At 45.4% G+C, this 17,653-nt stretch overlaps 1 protein-coding gene across 7 annotated transcripts in view; it reads right to left on the reverse strand.

Moving 5' to 3' along the window:
- The window catches only part of LOC117359220 (probable palmitoyltransferase ZDHHC1), a 570,963-nt gene that overhangs the window by 380,429 nt on the left and 172,881 nt on the right, over nucleotides 1-17,653 (reverse strand). For 6 of the 7 annotated variants that reach the window (XM_033941593.1, XM_033941589.1, XM_033941590.1 and 3 more), the window contains exon 4: nucleotides 13,976-14,077. The exons of the other annotated variant lie outside the window; for it this stretch is intronic. In XM_033941593.1, coding sequence (XP_033797484.1) covers nucleotides 13,976-14,077 — 102 coding nt within the window. The remainder of the gene's footprint in view (nucleotides 1-13,975; nucleotides 14,078-17,653) is intronic. 7 annotated transcript variants of the gene reach the window in all.

A 17,653-nucleotide genomic window follows, 5' to 3' on the forward strand; every position in this document is an offset into this window, starting at 1 on the left:
GTTTCTACCCCAGCTCATTGCGAGTGACCAGGTGGGATTTGTCCCCCAACGGTACGCTTCTATGAATCTCCTTAAGGCCTTGACAGCACTCCATGAACACAGGGGCGATGGTGGCACATCGGTGATCGTTGGTCTTGACATGGAGAAGGCCTTTGATAGTATTTCTTGGGAGTATCTATTTTGGGTCCTGAGGGAGTTTGGTTTGGAAGGGACTTATCTCACCTGGATCCAGGCTCTTTATACCTCTCCACGGGCTCAGATTATTATCAATGGGGGGCTTTCACCTTCTTTTCCATTGTGTCGAGGGACGCGACAGGGATGTCCCCTCTCCCCTTTGTTATTTGTCTTGGCCCTCGAACCGCTTGCCATTAAGATTCGAACTAGTCCAGAGCTGCGCGGCATTCTTCTCGGACGGGCAGAATGTCGTATTACCTTGTTTGCGGATGACATCCTGCTATTTTTGGACCAAGCACCCCTTCACTTACCGGTAGCGTTGAATTTGGTGGCTGAGTTTGGCACTCTCTCGGGCCTTTGGGTGAATTGTGACAAGTCTGAATTATTGCCCTTGGTGGGATTGGGCTGGGAGCCCTGGCACGCGGGGTTGCAGATTCCCCCGGTAAGCCGATGCGCTACCTAGGTATTTATCTGCACGTGGACCCGGCGATGATGTACAAGTGTAATGTCTCGGCTGCTATAACCAAAATACAGAGCCTCTGTTCTGCTTGGCGCGATCTACCGTTGTCTCTGTTAGGACGGGTTGCCCTGATTAAAATGATGTTTTTACCTAAATTATTATATCCTTTGCAAACGGTTCCCTTTTGGGTATTTCAACGTGACATTAGGAAAATTCGTTCACTTTTCTCTGCCTTTTTGTGGCGTCATCAGCCGGCACGCGTTGCATATGCAAAGTTATCCCTCTCTAAGCGGGAGGGGGGTCTGGGTATTCTGGACGTCCGAGCGTATAACGTGGCAGCTCTCATGCGATTTGTTCATGAGGGAGTGACAGGGGTGGCTCGATTTTCTCCTGCGGAGTGGATGTCGGGTTGGTGTGCACCCTTTACTTTTCTGAATCTTTTGCATATGCCCAGAGGTACAGGAGGAACACTTTCTTCTAAATTGCGGTTCTTGCGCCCTTTTTGCCTGGCCTGGAGATGGTGGCGTAGGAAACAGGCTCGTTCCCCGCTAGCTTCCCCTTTTTTGCAACTCCTGGGTAATCCTAGTTTTCCTCTGGGCTTGAGTCGATCACCGTTTACTACATGGGCCGCTCGGGGGGCTTCTACTTTATTTCATATGGTGGATGGAGATACTGGGGCCTTTGTTTCATTTGCTTACTTTAAGAATCAATGGGACATTCCCAATTGACATTTTTTTGCATATTTACAAGCACGGCATTATTATCAGAGCATTCACCAACAGATTGGGGAGGACTGGACTTGCGGATCTTTGGATGAGTACCTCTTCAGAGTCCCGGAGTCCCAGGGATCCCTTTCGGTCTGGTACAGGGTGGTTCAGTCCTCTGCTGCCAGTGGGTCGCTGGATGTTCTACGCGCAGGGTGCACAGTATAGCCCTGAATCCTTTTTGGACCTTTTTCATACCTTATATGCCTTTGTGAAATCTGCGGCCTGGCAGGAGACCCAATTTAAAATCCTACATAGGGCCTATATCACTAAAGAGCGGGGAGCCCGTATGGGATTATGGGGGGAATCTTTGTGCAGTAGATGCAAGGGGGCCACAGGAACTCTACTGCATTCCTTTTTAGAGTGCCCTGCATTGTCTATATGGAACTCCTCCTTCGCGCAGCTTCAATTGGTCTTGCAACGTGATATTGAGTGGGACTACAGAACTTTGCTTCTTGGAGATCAGGTCCTGTTGGAGGAACAGGGTTTCTCGATACCTCAGCGGCATTTCATTTACCTGACCTTACTGGCGGTTCGGAGAACAATTCTGCATCACTGGACTCAGGAGGACTCTATTTCTTTGACCTACTGGATCAACCAGATGATCGAATTGGCCCGCTTTGAACTATATTACCATGTTCATTCAACTAACCCTAAGGTGCTGGAATACCTGGCATTATGGAGGGTGTTTTTGCAGTTGCCTCTGGTCTCTCGGAATGGGGTTGGGGGTGGGGATAGGGAGGGGGGTGTGTGACTGTGGTGTGTTCTTGGTCTGAGTGTGTTTGTCTGTATGGGTGGTGTTGTCTGGTGGGCGTGCTTTCTCCCTCCTGTTGGTCTTGGGGGGGGGGGGGATGTCCTGTTTTCTGGGGAGTTGAAAATGATGGAGCCGACGAGAGATTGGCAGCCTTTGTTTTTTTTGGTCAGTTTTGCAGTGTCATGTTGCATATTCTTTTCTTGGTGCTGCTTGTTATTCTCTTCTGATTGCCATTGTTAGCTTGTTTTTTCTTCTGTGTTTTGCTTGTTTCTCTTGTTGTCTCCCAATAAAAATGATTTTCAAAAAAAAAAAAAGAATCTGAGATTTCACTCCTTTTGAGCACCTAGGCCAATCTAGTGCTACAAGAACTACTGCTCTCATGTGAAGAGCTATGTGACGGATCACCCGGCCTATCATGGGCCAAGGGGAATTCAGCAGCATGGTTGGCCCAGTGTATCTATCCCTGCACTTCTGGGCTTGTATCTGTGACTGAAGAACTGATCTGTCTTCTTGTTCTTTGCAGTTGCCAGGAGGTTGAACGTCTGATGACCACATCTTATCACAATGGCCTGGAACATTTCCAGAGTCAATGTCCACTCTCCTGGGTCTAATGTCTGTCTGCTGAGGTAATCCACTTGAGACTCAATCCTGAGAGGAGTGGACAGTCACATAGCTGGAGGGAGAGAGGACCGACTAGTGACATGTCTCCGAAGGACGTCATCGACAGAATTAAGAGGATCCTGGAAGGGGCTGAGACGGAGGAGACAGCTGTAGTAATCCATGTTGGAACCAACAACGTCAGCAGGAGGGACTACAACAGAACTGCACTAACTGATCAGTTCAGGATCCTGGGGAGGAAACTGAAACTGAGGGCAAGGAAGATAGCCTTCTCGGAGATCCTGCCAGTACCGAGAGCGGACGCAAGGAGGCAGAGCGAACTACAATCAATAAACGGTTGGCTCAGGAGATGGTGTGAAGAGGAGGGTTTCCTTTTTGCATGGAACTGGACAACTTTCTTGGGAAAGAATAGGCTCTACAGGAGAGACGGACTGCACCTGAGCACGACTGGGACGAGGATGCTGGCACGCAACGTCCAGAGCGTCATAGATTTGGCTTTAAACTGAGGAAGAGGGGAAAGCCGACAGTCGAACTGACACATCGGACAAAAGTATCAAATAAAGATACTGAGCAAGGACATTGTAAAAGAGGGCTCGGGACTGAGTGGGAAATTTTGGAAAAAGGACCTAAGGAAGCAATACAAGGGCCCAGGGCCAAGGACATTGTAAAAAAGGGATCGGGGCTGAGTGGGAATTTTTGGGAAAAGGACCTAAGGACGCAAAGCAGAGGGCCAGGGCCAGGGATATTGAACAAGGGCACTGTAAAAGAAGGCTCAGGACTGAGTTGGAATTTTTTTGAAAAAGGACCTAAGGATGAATCGCAGGGGTCTAGGGCACAAATGAAATTGATAAGCAGGACAAACAGAGGACAACGGAATCCAGAGGGACAACCAGAAATGGGGAAACAGGCTGAGGACGAAACATATACACCACAGGAGAAGGATGACCGAGACGAGGCTTGGGGACTAGCAACTCACGAGGGAGACGCCAGGAGTGCCAAACCACGAGGAAAACCAGCAAGAAAGGCAAACAATAATAATAATAATAATAATAACTTTATTCTTGTATACCGCAATACCATGGAAGTTCAATGCGGTTAACAATAGAAGAGACTGTACATTTAAAACAACTGGGACTTACATTGCCTGTACACTAATGCTAGGAGCCTAAGGGCTAAAATAGGAGAGATGGAAGTATTAGCCAGCAAAGAGGGCCTAGACATAATTGGAGTCACAGAAACGTGGTGGACTGATGACAATAAATGGGATGTGGCTTTACCAGGGTTCAAACTCTACAGGAGAGATAGGTCACACAAAAAGGGTGGAGGAATAGCGCTATATATAAAAGATTCCATACCTTCAACAAGGATGGAAACAACAGTAAGGGCGGAGGACTTGGAATCACTATGGGTTAAGCTACCAGGAGGAACAGGAGCAGACATAAAATTGGGCCTGTACTTTCGCCCACCTGGACAATCAGAAGAAATCGACCAGAACCTGGAGGCCGAACTGAGGCAGTTATGCAAAAGCGGAAGTGTGGTGGTGATGGGGGACTTCAACTTCCTGGGAATAGACTGGAGCATCGGGCACTCAAACTGTATGAGGGAGACCAAATTCATGGAGGTCACAAGGGACTGTTTCATGGAACAGCTGGTCACGGAACCAACACGGGGAGATGCCACTCTTGACCTAATCTTCAATGGACTTGGGGGAACCCGCTAAGGAGGTGGCAGTACTAGCCCCACTAGGAAACAGCGATCACAACACGATCCAGTATAGGCTAGAAATTGGATCATCAAAGGTGAAAAGAACCACAACGACAGCACTCAATTTCAAAAAAGGGAATTATGATGCCATGAGGAAAACGGTGGGAAAGAAACTCAATGATACCTCAAGGAAGATGGAGTCCGTAGAAAAAGCCTGGACCATACTCAAGGGCACGGTGCAAGAAGCACAGAACCTGTGCGACCCAAGTTCAGGAAAGGGTGCAAAAAAAATAGAACAAAAAAACCAGTGTGGATAACAAATGCAGTGAAAAAGGCGATAAGTGATAAGAAGGCATCATTCAAAAAATAGAAAAAGGACCAGACAGAGGACCACCAAAAGGAGTGTCACCGAGTGGTTAGGAAAGCAAAAAGAGAATATGAAGAGAGACTAGCAGGGGAAGCAACAAACTTCAAATCATTCTTCAGGTACATCAAGGGGAAGCAACCAGCAAGGGAGGAAGTGGGTCCCTTGGATGATGGAGACAGAAAGGGAGTGGTAAAAGAGGAAAAGGAGATAGCTGACAGGTTAAATGAATTCTTCACGTCAGTTTTCACAAGGGAGGACACAACCAACATTCCGGAACCCGAGGAGATCGTAAAAGGAGATCAAGATGAAAATCTGGTCCAACTAGAAGTGAGCAAGGTGGATGTCCTCAGGCAGATAGACAGACTAAAGAGCGACAAATCGCCAGGTCCGGACGGCATTCACCCAAGGGTACTCAAGGAACTAAGGAACAAAATAGCTGAGCCACTTCGACAAATATGCAACCTATCCTTAAAAACTGGAGAGATTCAGGAGGACTGGAAAATGGCAAATGTCACGCCCATCTTCAAGAAAGGCTCAAGGGGAGACCCAAGAAACTACAGGCCGGTGAGCTTGACCTCGGTCCCGGGAAAGATGATGGAAGCGCTAATTAAAGACAGCATCTGGGAACACATCGAAAACAATGGGCAGCTAAAGTCGAGCCAGCATGGCTTCTGTAAGGGCAGGTCATGCCTCACGAACTTCTTATACTTCTTTGAGGGGGTAAGCAGCCAGGTGGATAAAGGGGAATCCATAGACATCATTTACCTTGACTTCCAAAAAGCCTTCGACAAGGTACCACACGAAAGACTGCTAAGGAAGCTATGGAACCACGGGGTGCAAGGGGTGGTCCACCGATGGATCAAAAACTGGCTGGCGGACAGGAAACAGAGGGTTGGAGTAAAGGGCCATTACTCGGATTGGCAATGGGTCACAAACGGAGTTCCACAGGGGTCGGTGCTGGGACCGCTCCTGTTCAATATATTTATTAACGACCTGGAGGCGGGAACAAAATGTGAGGTTATTAAATTTGCGGATGACACTAAACTATACAGCAGGGTCAAAACCATGGAAGACTGCGAAGACCTCCAAAAAGATCTGACAACGCTGGAAGAGTGGGCCAAAAAGTGGCAAATGAGTTTCAACATAGGGAAATGCAAGGTCATGCATGTTGGGAAAAAGAACCCGATGTTCACCTACAAGATGGGGGGGGGACACCGCTAGGGGTTAGCAACCTTGAAAGAGACCTGGGAGTGATGGTAGACACAACATTGAAGGCGTCGGCACAGTGTGCCACAGCCTCAAGGAAAGCGAACAAAATGTTGGGTATCATTAAGAAAGGTATCACGACCAGGACGAGGGAAGTCATCCTGCCACTGTATCGTGCGATGGTGCGCCTGCACTTGGAGTACTGTGTCCAGTACTGGTCGCCATACCTCAAGAAGGACATGGCAGTATTTGAGAGAGTCCAGAGAAGAGCAACTAAGCTAATAAAGGGTATGGGGGACCTCTCATATACTGACAGACTGAAAAAGCTAGGGCTTTTCTCCCTGGAAAAGCGACGACTTAGGGGAGACATGATAGAAACCTTCAAGATCATGAAGGGCATGGAAAAAGTGGATAGGGACAGATTTTTCAAACTATGGGGAACCACAAGTACAAGGGGGCACACAGAGAAGTTGAAAGGGGAAAGGTTTAGAACAAACGCCAGGAAGTTCTTTTTCACCCAGAGGGTGGTGGATACATGGAACGCGCTGCCGGAGGATGTGATAAGCAGAAGCACGCTACAGGGCTTCAAAGAAGGTCTGGACAGGTACCTGGAGGACAAAGGGATTGAGGGGTACAGATAGGAGTAGAGGTATGGTTATAGGGATAGGATTGAGGTAATTTATAAAATTAGTCAGAGACCACTGTTCAGGCAGTGGGCCTGATGGGCCGCCGCGGGAGCGGATCGCTGGGCGAGATGGACCTCTAGTCTGCCTCAGCGGAGGCAACTTCTTATGTTCTTATGTTCTAACATTGTCCACTCAAGTCAGTTGCACTGCAGAAAATCTCCTGCATATGTATTTCTGCCCAACAGTACAATAACTTCACCTCCTGTCAGAATGGAGCGCTTCTGGTGCCTCCCTGCCTATTAACATAAGTCACCGCAGTGGCATTGTCGGAGAAGACTAACCATTTTGCCCCCCCCCCCAGCAAAGACTGTAATTGGAAAAGCGCCATCCAAACTGTTAATTGTTCTAGTCTGTTGATAGACCACATCCATTGAGATGGAGTCCATTGACCTTGTACTGGGTCCCCCAGCCAAACAAGCTGGCATCCATTATTAAGGTGATGCATAAATTGATCTGAAGCGGGACCCCCTTCATCAAAGACTGTGGATGAAGACATCAGCTAATGCTATGCTTGACTGCTGCTGTAAAAGGGAGCAGAACTTTTAGGGAGTCTCTGAGGTGACCAGCATAAAAGCAATGCATCCTGAAGGGGATGCATGTATCCTTTTGCCCAGGGCACCACTTTTATCGTAGCTGCCACTGGCCCATGGACTTGAAGGTAATGCCATGCCTTGGTCAACAGGTCTGTAATCTGACCACGATGGCATCCATCTGACCAGTTACAATTGGAATAGTAGTGGAGGAAATGATCTTCATCTTTCTTTTGCCCATAATTACCTCCTAGTGCCTACCTGCTCCTTGCTCCTCACGGCTCTGAAGGGGCTCAAAAGGGGTGTGTCCTGCCCCTTGGCCATGCCCCTTTGGACACACGGCCTTGGACATGTGTCAGTTTGCGGCTAACCAGTGTTTAAATCACTGGAGAGAGGACCTCTCCTCCTGATGCCGGCAAATGCCGGGTGGTGGCTGCAGGGGTGCCTGACTTGAGATAAAAAAAACTCCAGCAGGGTTCAGTCAGCCCTCTCGAAAGCAGTATATACTAATGCTCGAAGTATGAGAAACAAGATTCTGGATCTAGAAACTGTGATTGAAGAAGAGTTAGATATAGTGGCGATCACAGAGACGTGGTTCACGGAGAACCATGACCGAAATGTAGCTATATAGGGCTATAATCTGTTCAGGAAAGACAGGGTAGGAAGAAAAGAAGGAGAAGTAGCATTATATGTTATTGATCATATTAAAGCCACACAATTAACTGCAGGATCTACAGGGCAAGAAAGAGGCACTGTGGATCAATTTGGAAAGAGGGAATGATACATATATTTACATTAGTGTGATATACAGACCTCCTTCACAGACGGAAGAAGTGGACAGAGATTTAATAGTAGACATTCAGAATATATCTAAGAAAGCAAATAGAATGCTAGGAATAATCAAGAAAGGTATTACAAGCAGAATGAAAGAAGTTATCCTGCCGTTGTATCAGGCGATGGTGCGCCCACATCTGGAGTACTGCGTATAATATTGGTCGCCGTACCTAAAGAAGGATATGGCGATACTCGAGAGGGTTCAGAAGAGAGCGACATGTTTGATAAAAGTAATGGAAAACCTTTCATATGCTGAAAGATTAGAGGGACTGGGGCTTTTTTCACTGGAGAAGCGGAGACTTAGAGGGGATATGATAGAGACTTACAAGATCACGAAGGGCATAGAGAAAGTGGAGAGGGACAGATTCTTCAAACTTTCGACAACTACAAGAACGAGAGGGCATTCGGAAAAATTAAAAGGGGACAGATTCAGAACCAATGCTAGGAAGTTATTCTTCACCCAACGGGTGGTAGATACCTGGAATGCGCTTCCAGAGGGAGTGATAGGACAGGGTACGGTATTTGGAGTTCAAGAAGGGATTAGACAATTTTCTGAAGGAAAAGGGGATAGAAGGGTATAGATAGAGGGCTACTAAACAGGTCCTAGACCTGATGGACCGCTGCATGAGCGGACTGCTGGGCATGATGGACTTCAGGTCTGACCCAGCAGAGGCACGACTTATGTTCTTATGAGGAAGCTTTATTAAAAAATAATTTTAACATGCTGAATGTTGATTGGGGAATCCCTATTGCAGGGTCTTCTAGAAGTAGAGAGATCCTGGATTCTGTATAAGGAGAGTTGTTTCAGCAGTTAGTAATGGAACCCACATGGGATGGGGTCATACTGGACTTAGTGCTTATGAATAGGGAAAATGTTTCTGATGTCACAGTAGGTGATCATCTGGCATCCAGTGATCACTGAATGGTATGGTTTAATATTGAGACGAGTAGAGAGAAGGCTCATTCAAAAGTAAAGGTTCTAGACTTTAAAAAGACTAACTTTGAACGGATGTGGGATTATGTCAAGGAATTGTTGCCTGGTTGGGAATGTCTGGAAGGAGCAGAAATGCAGTGGGCAAAACTAAGAGTTATTATAAGGAGGACAAACCTTTTTGTGAGTCAAGTAAATAAAAGTAAGAGGAAAAGAAGGCCGTATTGTTTCTCAAAACTAGTAGCTGAGAAGATAAGGAATAAGAGGTCAGCTTTCATAAACTACAAAAGATCGCAGAAAGAAGAAGACAGGCAAAAATATCTGGAAAACTTGAGAGGCTGGTCGAGTAGTCAAGAAGCAAAGAAACAAATGGAAGAAAAAATAGCAGGCACAGTAAAACAGGGAGGACAAGACATTTTTTAAGATATATCAGTGATAGGAAGAAGTGCAAAAGTGGAGTTATGAGACTCAAAAGTGAAGGGGAGGAATATGTAGAAGCTGATAAAAAAAAGGCTGAACTGAAGTGCCAGGAGCATGACCACATTAAAAAAAAAATGCAGAGGATTGCGTTACAGAGGAGCTAGCTAAATTAAAGGTAGACAAAGGGATGGGGACAGATGGTGTACATCCAAGGGTACTGAAGGAACTTAGAGAAGTTCTGGTGGCTCCGCTGACTGACCTTTTCAATGCTTCTCTATAGTCAGGAGTGGCACCAGAGGACTGGAGAGCTTCAATGCTTAAAACCACTGCATCAAAGAGTTTCCTCTACACAAAGGTGGAAGTAAGGAAGCCGCCTTACCAGTTGGAGGGTTTAGCGGGAATCCTTGCTTGTCTAAAAGTTACCCTTTCCTTTGGCTCTGCCATTTTGTTCTTCCCGGAGCAACTGAGGATCCCTTCAGGCGTGGGAAAGCACTCCACCCCTCACCAACGCTCCAGCCACTGAGCCAGCTGGAGGGCTCAGTGGGAAACCTTGTTTGTTTAAAAGCTCCCCTTTCCTTTGGTTCTGCCATTTCCCCTCGGGTGTGGGAGAGCACTCTGCCCCACCGACACTCCAGCCGCTGAGCCAGTTGGAAGGCTCAGCGGGAAACCTTGCTTGTTTAAAAGTTCCCTTTCCTTTGGCTCTGCCATTTTGTTCTTCTCGGAGCAACTGAGGATCCCTTCAGGCGTGGGAAAGCACTCCACCCCTCACCAACGCTCCAACCACTGAGCCAGCTGGAGGGCTCAGTGGGAAACCTTGTTTATTTAAAAGCTCCCCTTTCCTTTGGCTCTGCCATTTCCCCTCGGGTATAGGAGAGCACTCTGCCCCACCGACACTCCAGCCGCTGAGCCAGTTGGAAGGCTCAGCGGGAAACCTTGCTTGTTTAAAAGTTCCCTTTCCTTTGGCTCTGCCATTTTTTTCTTCCCTGAGCAACTGAGGATCCCCTCGACATGGGAGAGCACTCTACCCCTCACCGTCGCTCCATCCACTGAGCCAGTTAAAAAGTTCAGCACCTAACGACGCGCAGCCATTCACTGCACCATTTAAGGCACAAGTCTAAGACGCACTATCTAAGGTGCACATCCCAATCACCATCTAAGGCACGAGTCCCAATCACTTACCACCAACAAACACCTAGAGAAAGATCAACTTTCTAACCCTTAGGAAATCGCCTACAACCTCACTCCCACCAAACCCCTACCTCCTATCTTTCACAATGAAAGCTATACCACAAAAACAAACTATCCTACTCATCATCTTGTTACTAACTAACTAGAAGGCTGCAGTAAACAATATCTCCCCAATATCAATTATTTCAACTACAAATAGAATTCACCACCCAGCCGGGAGAACCATTACAGACAGAAACATAAATTCCCAGACCTGCATACACCAACATGGAGGAGAAGACCAACAAACCCTTCCAAGACTAAACCACACCCCCAACCAAGAGCACTTGTCTACCCAAAAGCAACAAATAGTGCGCAAACAGAATACATCACACTAACATGTGCCTACATAAACATCAGAGCTCTAGGCCCAAAGACAGAATACATAAAAGACTGGATAAAAACCGAAAATCTAGACTGCCTCTTACTCACTGAAACCTGGATAACCTCAGACTCGGACCCTAAGATAATGGACGTTTGCCCGAAGGGATACAAGATAACAGTGGTCTACAGGGGAAAAAAAGAGGAGAAGGTTAGCCATCTTAGTCAGAAACTCCCTAAACTTAAACATACTAGACAAAACGTCCACCCCATACATGGATCTACTAGCCTGCCAACTTTCATGTACCACACTAAAAGGATCCATAACCTGCATGCTCTGCTACATAACACCAGGGAATTGGAACACAGCAAGACCAGAATTTGAAGATTTTATATACCAAAACTCACTAACAGTGACTTACAACCTAATCCTAGGAGATATAAACCTCCATCTCGAAGACCATACCTCTAAGCAAGTAGAAAATCTACTATCTTACCTTGAAGCCTTAACCTACAAGATCTTAGACCCACAAACCACACACAAGAAAGGTCACCAACTAGGTATTGCAGGCTTAATGACCCAACAGCCCATTCTACCAGAGATTCAAACCTCTGTTCAGACCATTACATATACACCTTCAATATCAACTGGGCCAAAGGCAAAACCAAACCAAAATGCCAAAGCTTAACCTACAAATCACATACATATATCGATCCCTCCAAATTCTGAAATAAAACAGATGCTACAATCCAAGAATGTGACCCCAAAGACTTCATCTCACAATTGTGCAATATAAGTGCAACTACCCTAGACGAGCTAGCTCCAATACAAACAAAACCCAGAATCAGCAGACAATCAGACAAATGGTTCGACAATGAACTACTCCTACTCAAAAGACAATGCAGATGGCTAGAAAGAAAATGGAGAAAAAGTAACCAAGAACACAAAAGAGCAGCATGGAAAAAACTAAACCAACAATACAAACTAAAACTAAAAGAAAAAAGAAAGACATACTTTACAAATCAAATAGGCATAGAAGCCCAAGACACAAAAAAACTATTCCAATTACTAAAAGAACTCACAGACACCAAACCCTACCTAGCCAAAAACGACAACCCTCCCCCTTCAGCCACCGTTTTAGCTGAATACTTTAAAAACAAAATTACATCTGCCAGGACAAACTTCACAGGAACCCCCAACCCACCTAGAAGAGAGCATAATGCCCCCCACAGAAAAAGAATCAGCTGCAGCAGATAGAACCTGGTCCCACTGCTCCACAATACAATGGTCTGACCTTAACAAACTCTATTAAAAAATACAGCCACGCAACTTGCAACCTCAACCAATGCCCTCCATACCTATTAAAAACCTCCAGCCTAAAATTCCGCACTCTCCTCATGCAATAGATACAAACCATGTTCACAGATGGCCTTTTCCCACAAGACCTCTCCGAAATCACCCAAAAGGAGCAACAGATCAACCATCCAACTACAGATCCATAGCCTCAATTCCACTATATGTCAAGCTAATGGAAGGCCTCGTATCTAAACTCCTCACCAACTACCTAGAAAACCACAATTTGCTCTACCCTAAACAGTCTGAGGGGCATAATCAAAAAAATCATCTAAGTCCCTTTTTGGCCTAAGGCCTTAAACGTTGAAAGCAGAAGCAGGGAAAGTGTCCATAACCAAAACAAACGTTCTTGTTTTGATAATGGCCTGCCTCTACATTCAGCTGTTTAAACGCCCAGACCACCACTACGTCTACACTTGTACCCAAACGACGTCTACACTTATACCCCATAATGAACCAAAAAAATGCCTAAGCCCAAAACGTCCAACACAAAGGCTTTTAGGCAAAGTTTAACTCACATCAAATATCCCTCCCCCCCTTATATCCAACAATTGTACTTAAGCATAATAAATCATAAAATATTCCCTCTCCCCCTCCTCACCCTGGACGTGTATGAACAAAGGGAGAAAATAATATTCATTCTGTACAATATTTTGTTAATGGCTCCCAAACATCCCTAAATTTCTTAAAATGCTGCTGTATGCCTATTACCCGTTCCATTTTAAAGATTTGGCATAACGAATTACACCAAAAATTATAATTCAGCCGATCCCAATTTTTCATAATTTGCTGTATGGCAACCCCTGTCACGATGAGCAAAAGTTTATTAATATTAGAAGAGATTTGACTCTTGGCTCTTATGGAAGTACCAAATACCACAGTGTCATATGATAATGCCACCGGATTTTCCAGTAGATTATTCACTTGGCCCCAAATGGATTTCCAAAAACTAAGTATCAATGGACAATAGAATACTAAATGATCTAATGTCCCAGCTTTGAGATGACAGTGCCAGCATCTATTAGAGCTATCTAACTTCTGTAAACGAACTGGGGTCCAAACTGCTCTATGTAACAAAAAAAAAAAACAAGTTTGTCTCATAGATGCTGACGCCATACATCTCATCCTCCAAGTCCAAATTCGTGGCCATTGAGACGCAGTAATTTGATGCTTTATTTCAATGCTCCAAATGTCACGCAGACCAGTCTTTGGTTTCTTATTCAAAAATCCAAATATTAATTTATACCACTGAGTGGCCTGGTGTCCCAGGAAGTCCACCTGAAAACATAAGATCGGCAAACTATGCTGATTAATTAGATTTTTCCATTCAGGAAACCCCTCCTGAATGGCCTGCTTCAACTGCAACCATCTATAATTTTGTGATTTGTTAAGATCAAATTTGTGTTGCAATTGTGGAAAGTCAAGCAGCTTACCATTTGATATAACATCATCCAAAGTACGTATACCTGCCTTCATCCAGTGTTTCCAGATGACCTTAAACCTGCCAATTTGAATCTTGGAGTTCAGCCAGAGGGACTGACATGTGGATTTATGGAATGAAGAGGCACTTTTGCTATAAATTTCAAGTTCAAGTACAACTGCTGAGCAACAAATTACTAGCTTACCAGTAATTCCGACCTCCAACACAATTGTTCAACCATTTACAGTGATGATCAAAATTTGAGACACATTTGTTGCAGGTGCTACAGTGCTTTGATTTGGGGTTCCTGTGACAACAAAAAAAAGTATATGAAAAAATTCTGACACCTAAAATATTTATGAAACACTGCAGTGTGTGATCTGTTTTAAAAAGCATACCAAAATCAAAGTACAGTCACACTAACACTATTTTTCTTGCATACAATAAGGGGCACTTTCAATAGGACATATGTTTATGTTTATTAAAAATTTTCTATACCGCATAACAGCGTAAAAAAGGATCCAAGCGGTGTACAATATATAATACACATTCATTAAGAAAGGAACTCCATTTAAAAATAGGATAGAAAAGAATAAAATCAAAAGACTAAGGTTAGATGTTTTAGACAGGACGTCCACAAACCTAGGAGAAAAGAATGTCCATTTTCAAAGCTGCCAGACATCTATCTTTTATTTTTGAAAATGACCTAGGTATAAGTTTTGGTCCTTAGGACATCTACCTTTTTTGGCCATTTTCAAAAATAAAAATGTCCAAATGAAAAATGCACAAAAGCAAATATTGTAGATGTACCCAACTACCTTGTCTGATTGTGGCAGGGGAATCCCCATCAGCTGAGCCAGTTTTGGGGATTCCTGCCAGCTCAGTTGATGGGAATTCTCCATGCTAAGATCAGCTGGAGGAGACCTACACCCCTCTCCCTGACATCCTCGGAACGCCCAACATTCCCTCCACATAACCCGACATCAGGCAACAATCCCCCCCCACACACATCATCCGACACCACCCGATATCAGGCAATACCACCCCCCACATCACCATCCCCATGTAACTTCCGATGCAAAATCAGGAGGAAAGCCATTTTGAGCCAATCAGTGCCTTAGGCCTCTCCCACTGCATCCCAAAATGCATTAGGAGGGGGGGGGAAGACCCAACATTCACAGCATGCGGCCCTGTAAGCAGGAGGGAGTGGGCTTCCCTCCTGTCGATTTTGCATCAGAAGGTACGGGACTGTCAGGTGATGTGGGGGGGCAGTGTAGCCTGATGTTGGATGGTGCCAGGTGATGCCTCATGTCGGGGGTGTCAGGTGATGGGGGCCAGGAATGTGGGGGAGATGGGGGAGTGTTCAAGGGAGGGGTATAGGGTCATAGCTAATCCTGACAGGAGGAATCCCCTTCAGCAAAGTCGGCAGAAATCCTTAAAACCGGCTCAGCTGATGGTGATTTCTCTGCTGCAATCAGCTGATGGCAAGCCCTCAATGTGCTGTTTTCCCCCACCCCATCTCTGGGTGGTGGAAGGGGGTTATGACCACTGGGGGAGTAAGGTCATCTCTTAAACTCTCCAATAGTTATCTTGTCAATTTGGTCACCTTTGGGGCACTTAGATATGTTTTACTTTGGTCTAAGACCCAGCATGTAAGTTCTACCTAGGATGTCCTGGAAAAGCTTTGATTATTGCTTCAGGACGTCCAGGTGTAAGCCCGCCCAATTACCACCCATAACACACCTCCCAACTTGCCCCTTTAAGCTCTGGATGCAGAGCAGCTTTGCTGTTGAACGTCCAGAAAGTTTGTTTTGATTATTGGCACTTAGACATCCTTACAATTAGGACGTCCAAGTGCTGAGAGGCAGGTTTTTGGACATTTTAAAGTTTTGATTATGTCCTTCAATGTATTTAATCTCTGCACAGTCCACTGGATGCTTCCTACTTGAAATCAGATATTCACTCTCTGCTAAATGTGTCATGACATCATTCCACAAGAATGTGACAGATCATTACTTCTGCTGGAAAGACATACCTCTATTTTTCTCACTACATGTATCAATGAATTATTAACTTTCAAGATCAGAACACAACAGCTCCATATTCTACACAGTATATTGCACTATAACACTGTACTGACTCAAACTGAAGTACATTACTAACATCTTGCATGTCTTGTGCAACTTGGCTCATTTGAGCTGATCTTGTTTATATTCTCGATATACTGACAGGTGGTATATCAAAAATCTAATGAACATAAATATAGATATAGTCAAACTTCGGTTTGCGAGTGTTTTGCAAGACGAACAAAACATTCTCACAAATTGTGACTAGCAAACTGAGTGTTAACTCGATTTGCGAGCATCCCCCACTCTAACCGGCATCGCCCCCCAAGAACCAGCAACATACCCCCCCACTGGAAGCGGCATCCCCCGCCCACCTAAACAAGCCCCTTACCCCATCTGGCACCGGCACGCAGCACCAACCCACAGGACGTGCCGGTGCCAGTGAACGAAGATCCCGCCTCTTGCCTGGGCTGGGCCTTGCGGGGGGGGGCACAATGCTAGTTCTCGGGGGGGGGGGAGTTTGGGGGGAGCGATGCCAGTTCAAACGGGGGAGTGGAGCAGCGCCGGTGGCCTCGTTGGGGGGAGGTGGAACCAATCAAGCGAGTTTCCCTTACTTCCTATGGGGAAACTCGCTTTGATATACAAGCAATTTGGTTTACGAGCATGCTTCTGGAACGAATTATGCTCATAAACCAAGGTTCCATTTTATATCTTGTTTGTGTTTATTAGATTCTTGATATACCACTCGTCAGCATATCGAAAATCTAATGACTATAAACAAGATATATACACATACATATTAGTGCCTGGAAAAATGGGACCTCATACATAGTTTCAAAATACTTTGCAATTGTTTAAACATTTCGTACGACCTTTGAAAATACATTAGTATAATGAGGTGTTTTTCTTAGTTCATAATTGAAAAGCATTTTTCTAAAACAGTCTATCTGCAGCAGATTTGGGAAAAACAGGTAATAGATTTGAACTGAGTGAGTTTTGTACAGAGTATTCAACAAAAACTGGGGGATGAATAAAACTTACTGATCATCTAACGATAGTCTAGCAATCGATCAAATCGGATTCCCTGACCCGATGCATAAAACTGCTATCCAAGTGTTTTTCCCCTTGATCGCCCATTTTCCAATCCGATCCCCATACAAATTAGCTAAGCGATTGATGCACTAACATTGCTTGGATATTTAGCCTCCTCATTCTCAGGAAATATGTCTATTTAGCATCGGGGGGGGGTCAGGTGATGGGGGGGCCAGGAATGTTGGGGGATGTGGGGGAGATAGAAGGGCCTGAGGCGTCTGAGCCAATCAGGGCCTTAGGCCCCTCCCCGTGCATCACGATAGTCAGAGGGAGGAGGAGGAGCAGGAGGTTTTCTCAGTACCTCGTACTCCCAATTTTTAAGAGATACGGGGCAAGGGGGCCTGGAGGGGGAGGGGGCATCCCTCCTGCCTTTTTTTACGGGCAGGGGAGGAAGTTCCTTTGTGGCAGGAGGGAGTGGACATCCCTCCTGCCATTTTGCCACAGGTCAGGGGTGTATGAACAGTGGCTCAAGGTGCCAGTACAGGGTGGGAGGGCATGGCACAGGAAGCTTCTTTTTTTTTTTTTAATGGGACAAGTTGTGTCTAATACATACACATCTGTGCCATTAAAAAAAAAACAGAAGCCCTAACAGCAATGACAGGAGGCTGCTTTCCCTGTCACTGCTGTTAGGGCTTTGCGCACATGTCAAATCGCTCAAGTTCCTGAATCATCCCAACTCCAATTATAAAGCTTTAGCCAATTATGTACTTTCTTAATTTTTCCAT

Source organism: Geotrypetes seraphini, chromosome 4, assembly GCF_902459505.1.
Source record: "Geotrypetes seraphini chromosome 4, aGeoSer1.1, whole genome shotgun sequence".
NCBI lineage: Eukaryota > Metazoa > Chordata > Amphibia > Gymnophiona > Dermophiidae > Geotrypetes > Geotrypetes seraphini.